Below are 8721 nucleotides of genomic sequence, written 5' to 3'. Positions count from 1 at the left end.
GTTCCCCATAGCAAAGCACTGTGCTTTTACTGGCTTGGTAATGGCACTGATGCCTGCTTGAATGCTTTTATGTTAATTAGGTTGTTATGTAAATGTGTAAAACTCAGAGGTGGTAAATTAAGCAGTGGAAAGTAGGAATGCAACATTTTAAACTCTATGAAATTAAATGTCCTTGTATTGATTCCACGAGGAAATCTAGGTCTTTATTAAATATCCGAGTGGCATTTTATTTATTCGTTAAACGCTCATAAAGTTAATGTAACATCCCAAAGAGTTTTGGATTGTCTTCCAATTAATGGCTCACCTTCATCATTAAACCATATTAATCATCGTTCTACTTTTCATGTAATGAGCAAAAACCTGTGTGAGTTACGGCATATGTGATTTAAGGGACCAGGGATCTCTTTGCTCCAGGGCAAGGGTCTGAGGAAGGAGGGAGGTTTGGGCTGGGTGATGCGAGATCACCCGGTTTGTGAGACAGGAGCAGTTACATGATGGTACACTGAGTAGCTCCACAGCAGTCCTTGATTATAGCGGCGCTGGATTTGGTGATTGACGGCTTGTTGGGCGGGGGCTCTGGAACGGACTTCTTCGGCTTGGGGGGACCTCGGAGAAGAGAAATGGGTTTTATCGTTCAAATTCGTTTTTTTTTTAATGGTTTTGCAGGACCAGTGGTGATAATCTACCACTGAGACTAAAGCTTAATCTAAGACAAAGCCCTTAATCTGTCTTTAGGTTATGATGATCATATCTTTTCCATCTGAGTCCATTTAACAGCTTTTACAAGTTTGAAACAAGGTGGTGTGCTGGATGAAAGTCATTTGGATCTAAATATTATGTCTTAAACAAAGTTTCTGTCTTGAAATATGATACTGTGTTTTGGCAACAGTGCCGGGGAGTTTAGACTGTGGACAAATCCACACGGGTGAGTATTCCTAAAAAGAGTATTCATTTCTAGGTTCTCTGTGTACTCACTTGTTGTGACTTTGGAGAGCTTTTCCAAGGGTATGAGCTTTTGTCTCAAAAATTCTGCCATTTCTTTATCTTCTTCTTGCTCCCTGTGGGTGAGAAGAGATGAGTCATAACCTCTTCAGAACAGCCATTACCCCGAAACCCTCTGATTATATATAACCGCCTGTCAAGAATGTTCTCCTCTGGAACTAAACATCAAAGTTGTTTTGTTTTTTTTTCATATCTTGTTGATCTTTGCCATAGGCTGCAATGCAGGCAATTTATATTATATCCAGTAGCGTTTCTCCTAAAATATGAATACTGCAAAACACGTTTTATACGTTGACAGAGACATCACGGGACAATTTTCCCAGAACTGCCGTGTGCAGTCACAGCCATTGATCCTTTCCGCCAGATATTAAATATGATATATAGCTGGGAACATATCTGGAAATGTCACAAACATACGATTTTGGTTTCTCTTTTAAGCTTATACGGAAAGACCTGGTCCTTACAACTCACTGTCACTCCCAGATCTGAGGAAGTAAATACAGTTTGTTTAGTATGGGAAACCGCTGAGTATTTGCTGAGCCAATCCTGCCCAAAGAAACATTGGAGATTTAAAGAAAGCAGTGTTGTGCCTTGCTCTTCCATGAAACGCATACAGGGTGTGTCTGTTTTATACAGAGGTATAAAAGCAGGTTTATTTCGGGCCTGGTTTTTGAAGACGCACTGTTTTTTTTTGTAAATATTGCACCATTAAGGATGACAATAAATCCATTAAAAATGCCCCAAATCGGACGGTGCTGTCGATTATTATTTTTTTTTTTCTCAGAAAAATACATCATATGTCCAATTTGCTCAGTTTGTCCAGTTGCCCACATGAAGCTCAATGTGCCTGTTTGTTTTAGCCTCTGCTGCAGTTTGCATTTCCTTATTAACACGAGAGTTGTGATTGTTGGCAGGGGAGCTAGGGCTGCACGAGAATTTGCGTCTGCAAATAAATCACCTCAGTCTCTCCACCTCCGCATCATCCACCAGGAAATCCCTCTTCTGCACCAGGCCGTGGATTTTCTGGATTAGCTCCTCTTCTCTCTGTCTGTGTTTCTTGGTTTTTTCTTTCTCTGCCAGAGACAAAAAAAAAAAAAGCGTGTGCCGTGAATCACCGACAAATGACTTAGCAAAAATAAATGTATTCATTTGGATTCAGTAGATATCTGATTTTAGAGACTATATATTTTGCATTAGTAGAAATTCTTGATGCTTCAACACAGTGTTGCTCTGTGCAGGATCACGTTTCTTGCAATGACAAAGTTCCAGATATCTAAGTGATACAAATGTATTTGACTAGCGGATTGATGAAACGGAATTTATTGACTTAATTTAACTGACAGGTTTAATTTTCCTCTGTCATGACACCATGCCTGCCCAGGCATAATTAGCACAACGGATCGCTCTCTCACATGCATAGATTTAACATGGAACAGTGTTAGAAAATCCCACTATTCAAAACATAGAAAAATACATTCATAACTTTTCTTCAATCATGTCAGTGCAATTATAAAAACGTCCAATCTGTTCATGAGTAATAGGACTTTATTTTGTCATTTTCATTTTCAATTTCATTTTTTCCAATAAAACAAAACACCAGAACAGCAGGACGAGACAGTTCTCAGACAGGGAAACAAGTATTGACTAATCCCCTTCCTTCCAACACACAGACACACACACACACATACACACACACAGAGTTGTAATGAATAGACCAGGGTCTCTCTTAGAGTTATGAGTTTCATAGGGAGCTCTAACACTGACATGGAAAATCCAGGTGGGGCTGCAGAACAGTCAAATCAGCCCTTTCTATAAGCCTGAGACAAGAAAAACCTAGTCACATTTACTCCTCAGACACACGCATAAATCTTTGCATCAGAGCCAGAAAAAGCAGCATGCTGTGGACTGCATTTAATCAGACATATTCAACAGCTCCTCTGTCATGTTTTGCCTTGAGGGTGAATTCATCTTATATCACCGTTACAGCAATGCAATACTTTCTGAAAGTGAAGAGATAATATGTTGAGCTGCAGGAATGTGTTTGCTCCTTTATTGTATAAACAGTATCGTTATCATCACCTATAAAAATGCATTGTTTTCCCTCTAATTAACCCCATGGGAATAGTTACTAAATTCACACCGATGATACTGCAATTGCACTTACTTAGGTGTTTGATCAAGGGCTTGAAGCTCACTGAGGTGTGGCACATTGCAATAAACGTGAAGCACACTGTGTATTCACACCAGGATCTGAAAACATGTTCTTCCTTAATTTGTACCCTATGGCACGAAACGTTGCTTAGAAGTGTTATTTTCACCGTCGTGTCAGCGGGGAGCATGGGATGGATTGACTGATCTTTGATGTTATGAATAGTACGATATTTTACCTGGTACAGCTACAATCTTCCTTAACTCTTGCTTTAGGTTCATGATGTCCTTACATAGCTGAATATCATCCATCCTGGAAAAAAAAAAAAAACACTTTTGATCAGTGACGACATTCAGAACTGGCAGCATGTAAACACATGTCTTTTTTTTTTCTTCTTTATTTAGATCTGTAAAGGTACTAATGACGTGGGTGGGAAACAGACATGCGGATCGTTCCCCGACTGGGTCCGCTGCTTCTTAACTGTCACGGTCTTTCATTTAGAGCTTTGGGTATTCCCTGTCTTCTCTCTATGCGCCACAGTGACAGCGACCAGGGACTTAAGCCTTGGTGAGATAAATCAGCAGATGACTCATCCACCCACCCTCTCTCCATCCACTGCACTCTCTCCATCCACTGCACTCTCTCCATCCACTGCTCTGTCTCTCTCTCTCTCTCTCTCTCTCTCTCTCTCTCTCTCTCTTTCCCCCCTTTCTCTGTTTCACTCACTGGTTGCTTACCACTGTTACTAACAGTATTTGCAGTCTGCCTCTCCATCTGTTTGTCTGTGTGTGTGTGCTTGTGCGTGCTTGTGTGTGCGTGTGCGTGTGTGTGCGCGTGTGTGTGTGCATGTGTGCATGTGTGTGTGTGCACACTGAGTGTTTCGAACCACTCCGCTGTCCGACATGCGCTTGTTTTCTCCATGGCGACCATAAAAACACCCTCATGGCTCTCTCTGATTGTATTTCAGAGCTTTTCTTCGTAGGCACAAAATGAAACTGCTCATCTGGTCTAATGTAATTCCACTTCCCCGTGGAGTTTGAGGAAAGGCGTAATGAATTGGATCTCGTGGCGGAAAAGCCGCGTTCATTCTGGGGCCCACTCACATGAAACGCAGTTCCGACTCCCGACGTACCAGAACCTCCCTCAGGCGCTGAATCCGCGCCATCTCGACTTCGATCTCGTCCGGAGACATGGTGCTCTCTGCCATGGACACATCCAGCTGGTCTGAGGCCCGGAGATACAAAAAAAAATTGTTTGAGGAGAACAAATTATGTTAGCTGATTTTAAAATAGGAAAGCACAGTTTATGGATTTAACACTCTAGCCTTCGGGAAAGCTCCAGTTTCAAACGAATGATTAGGTTTCAGAAAAGGCTTCCTCTCAACTGCTGACAAGTCCTATTCACATTATGAATATAAAGTTTATATTATAATATTTCTCTGTATCTCATTCAAAGACAGTGGATTATAGCTTAAAATAATACTAAAAAAAATCATATCTAAACTGAAGTTACAAGTGACATTGGGGCTCAGTTCCACGATTTGTATGCCTGAGACATGAAGGATTTTTTTTGTCTTGTAAAGGGTAACAACACTAGGCAAGGACAAACCGTTGAAAATCAAATACGTTTTAAGGTTACCCTATAGCGTGTCCTGTTTCATTCTATAAGAGGCTTGTACTGAATCAACATTTGACAGAACTGTAAAAAACAAAAAAAACAAACAAAAAAAAAACAGCATGTTGTGGCCTTGAAGGGAGAAAAGGTCTAGTCAGCAAACCTGGACCATGCTTTCAGTGCTCTGTGAGCCTTTTGTAAATGTTTGAGAGTGTGCTGAGGTAGATATGAATACTTCAGAGGCATACAGTGCTGAGCCTGTCTGGGTGTTGTTATATTTAGTGTATTGTGCAACGAATGTTACTATGGAATCTTCAGATGCTTGAAGCAGATATAACAATCCGTCTCAGATTCAAACCATCTCCTTTTTAGAGACAGTGAGTTGCCAGTTATATATATATATATAAAAAGAATAAATCCATTGTATATTTTCCTCTTTGGTTTGTAAAATACTGGCAAGGAAATAACACTGTTTTACTTTGGTGGAGTTTTTCTTCTCTCTTCAATAAGAAGCATGTGAGTAGCTCTGTCATTTAGCTGTTTCATTTTACTGTAACTAGACATGGTCTTCCACTTAAGCTTCCACAATAGCCAATTATGAATGTTCTCCTCTAATAAGCCACAAGACACAAGTCAAATTAGGCTGCAATAGCTGTTTGATGGTTAATTCTTAAAGAGAACACCAAATGAAATGTTTGCCCACTGAACCGTTGTGTGTGTGTGTGTGTGTGTGTGTGTGTGTGTTTTCCAAGAAAGCATAGATAATGTGAAGTTAAATTAGCTTTGTCTTTGTTGTCCCTCTCTTTCAAAAAACTAGCTGTGTTTCTGAAAAAAAGAAAAAACATTTTACAAATGGCATGTCTTGACACTGCGAAAAAGATTGTGTATGAATCTTAGGCAAATAATTGTGAAAGATGACATAACTGCTCAGCTGTAAACAATTACCTGTTGGTATTCAGCATAACAGCCGGCTGGGGGTCAGTTTTGTTCTACTGTTCACAATGATTCAAGTTTAAAATGAAATAATGGGGCACAGGAAATTGACAATTTGTTGTCTTAAGTTTTGCAGTGAAGTACCCGTCCCAGATAAGGTTAAATGTCAGCAACCCTGTTTCCTTAAAGAGATAATATTGCATTAGGCCATGACTGTTCAATACTTCCATAATTCCCGTCAAATTCAATCCACAGATAATACAGATTACAGTGCTGGTAATGACTTGGATAATCAGACGCCTGCCAATATTGGCATTAGTGGTGCTGGAGAGAGAGCAAGGGCAAGATCAAAGTGATATAACTACAGTGACACACGGTCAGTTAAATGACAAAATACGTATGGAATATTGTATTAGATTTCCGTTTGTGAAACAGTCCTTCCCTGCCATTCAGGTTATGACAGAATACGCTGACACGGATTCTATTTCCTGACAGTGTTTTTGGTATTACCATTTACGTGGTGTTAAAATCAGTTGTTAAGGGCCCAGAAGAATTCATGAGAGTGGCTATCTTCCCATTTAACTTTCAGCGGATAAATTCATATTTTTCGACACGGGTTTTAGAGATTCCCATTCAAATGTTACGCTTTTAAGAGCAGGGCTGGCAGACCTCGCTGCTCTGCATAATCTGGTCTTTCCCAGTACAGCATAAATATTTAAAAAGGTGTATTCGACTCTCCCAACATGTGTCATGGGCCAGGAATCCTCACTGAGGTTAACGTTATGCAATCAATTATACTGCACAGTATACTGCTTTACATTTCTATTAAATGTACATACATGTGTGTGTGTGTGTGTGAACATTATTTACAGAACAATGTAAAGCAGTCAATTCACCTAAAAAGAAAAAAAATCAAACGCACACAAAAATGTTTGTTTGTTTGTTTTGTACTGGTATTGTCGTTTTTTCTTTTTTCTTCTCCTTTTCCTGTCTTTTCTTTTCTATTCTTTTTCTTGTTGTCGATTCAGTCTTAGATGCAAGATTTAGGGCTTTCAATTTCCAGCGTCCACCTTGGGTGAGTTTTAATGCATCATTATGTGTATATTTTGGAATTCTGACAATTCAGACAACATGGTGAGCAAGTACTACAGGAATTAACTGGAAGTGTGTCGTTTTTTAAAACATAACTGAAGACTAATGTAAAGTAACAGTATGCATAACCGTTTCTGGACCATGTAATTAATAACAAGGTATGACACATCAGGGACAAGTATTTAAACTGCCTCACAGTACAATTTTAATGGACGGTGATATTATAACGGTCTTTCCTTAGAGCATCATCTGTCCCTCTAGAAAGGTCTCTGATATCTTTCCCTACCCGCCCTCTCTCCAACCATCTCTCCTTCAAAACAAAACAATACCACAGCAGTGGATTGGTAGAGCTGACAAACGCTATGAAACATGACCAAAAAAAATAGAGTGAGTCAGTTTATTTCTTGCGCAGAGAGTACATAAATGAAAACTACGCATTCAGAAATTGCCCAGTGACATGGTGACATGCTTGGTAATGATATTCGCTGTCAGTTTGATTAAACTGTATTCATATCCTAACTGTGTAATTCAGCTGAAATGCTGTTGGTTTTTGTTGTCATGATACATTTGCGATGAATGTTTACCACGTCTGAGCAGGACAAAGTACCAGCATTACATTCTGATCGTATGAACACTCAAATGTATCAAACAGGGCTACTGCTCAACTGTGCCATAAAAGGGACTGGGCTATGAGCTATTTGGCTATAAATAGAGACAGCTTCTTCTGTTAACAGAGGGGATCTGAATTCAGCTCACACTTCTTCCACTACTGTAAAATGTTATGCAAACTATGCACTATGGCATTGTTCAAATAAAATTCTCAACTTCTCTCTCTCTGTCTCTCTCTTTCTGTCTTTCTGTCTGTCTGTCTCTTTTTTAATGTGAAAGAATATGTTTGTAATTAATGACTGAAGTATAATTCAGTCCATGCATAAACACAGATGGTATGCATTAAAATACTCTTGCTGTCCTGTTGAAGATTTCAGAGAATAAGGGATAAAGTAAATCATACAGTGATGATCTCTGATCTTCTTCTGTTCTCCTCAAGAGAAAGTATACTATTGCTCCTTTAAGTCGTCTTTGATATTATGGGCAATTCATACATTTGATCATTGTATCTCCAGCCAGGTTCAACACATTTTCATCGAACTGTGGACTACCGCCCTATAAACTATAGACTATAGCCCTGTAAATACAGGGAAGTTGCAGAATACAGCTCATTTGCCGCTTGACCCAGCTATAGTTAACTGTATATTGTGGATAATATGAACGTTATATATACAAACGTTACCAGTGATGCTGAAGAACGTGAATATATTTTTCCAGAGCAACAGAGCAGTTCAAATCATCCTGATGGATTGCTTCAAAGATAACAATTACATTATGAAGAAACGCCGTCTTTTAAAGCACGCCGTCAGAGCGCCACTGCGACCGCTCGCTCACATTAAATCAAGTATTCTCTATGCTAAACGCTTCACTGGCGGCGGCACATGTAACAAAACAGAAATGACCCTCACCTTTGTCCGTTTTCCATTCTGTCTCTTGTATGGCGCCGTAGCTTTTCAGTGAACGCTCACTGTCCGAAATAGACTTTTTTAATTCCATGACTTATCTTTCTTTAAATACAGTTTTTTTTAACAAGATGTTTTGATTCACGAGTGAGGTTTAGTCTTTGTTTTCTTCAAGCTAAATCGGCTCCGCCTGGGCTCCACTGAGCCGGGGTGCTGAGCATCCTCCTTCGCGAAATAGAGAAATGAATTTCTCCTGACGCCTGGGATGCTATGCTATGGTGAGGGATGCAGGGAGCATGCGCACAACGATAAGAACTCACGGTATTGTATCTAATCTTCACAAGGTAAAAGGCTATATTTTTTCATCACTCGGAGTGTGCATTGTCTTTGATTAATTACTCTATGCTGTTTTGTTTTGAA

General features: G+C 39.6%; 1 protein-coding gene across 2 annotated transcripts; it reads right to left on the bottom strand.

The window, feature by feature from the left end:
* Positions 1–487: 487 nt before the first annotated feature.
* Positions 488–8395, bottom strand: bmerb1 (bMERB domain containing 1). Of its 2 annotated transcripts, none has more exons than XM_030782803.1 (6): positions 8302–8395; positions 4255–4375; positions 3390–3463; positions 1961–2075; positions 976–1058; positions 488–606 (listed from the first exon to the last, which is right to left on the bottom strand). In XM_030782803.1, the coding sequence occupies exons 1-6, from the start codon at positions 8393–8395 to the stop codon at positions 488–490; spliced, it is 606 nt and encodes a 201-aa protein (XP_030638663.1). The 2 variants fall into 2 exon arrangements, with proteins under 2 accessions (XP_030638663.1, XP_030638664.1); XM_030782804.1 differs by having other exon boundaries at positions 8308–8395.
* Positions 8396–8721: the final 326 nt, after the last annotated feature.

Source organism: Chanos chanos, chromosome 8 (genome assembly GCF_902362185.1).
Source record: "Chanos chanos chromosome 8, fChaCha1.1, whole genome shotgun sequence".
In the NCBI taxonomy this organism is placed as follows: Eukaryota; Metazoa; Chordata; class Actinopteri; order Gonorynchiformes; family Chanidae; genus Chanos; species Chanos chanos.
Note: the sequence above shows the minus strand (reverse complement) of the source record. Positions and strands in the feature narration are given on the sequence as shown.

Bases quoted from the DNA above. Each gene is read 5' to 3' on its own strand.
- bmerb1 (XM_030782803.1), bottom strand. From the start codon at position 8,395: ATGGAATTAAAAAAGTCTATTTCGGACAGTGAGCGTTCACTGAAAAGC. The intron at 3,464-4,254 runs GTGAGTGGGCCC...TTTTTTTTCCAG, and splicing joins GAGTCGGAACTGCGTTTCAT to GATGGATGATATTCAGCTAT. The intron at 2,076-3,389 runs GTAAAATATCGT...TGTCTCTGGCAG, and splicing joins GAAGATTGTAGCTGTACCAG to AGAAAGAAAAAACCAAGAAA.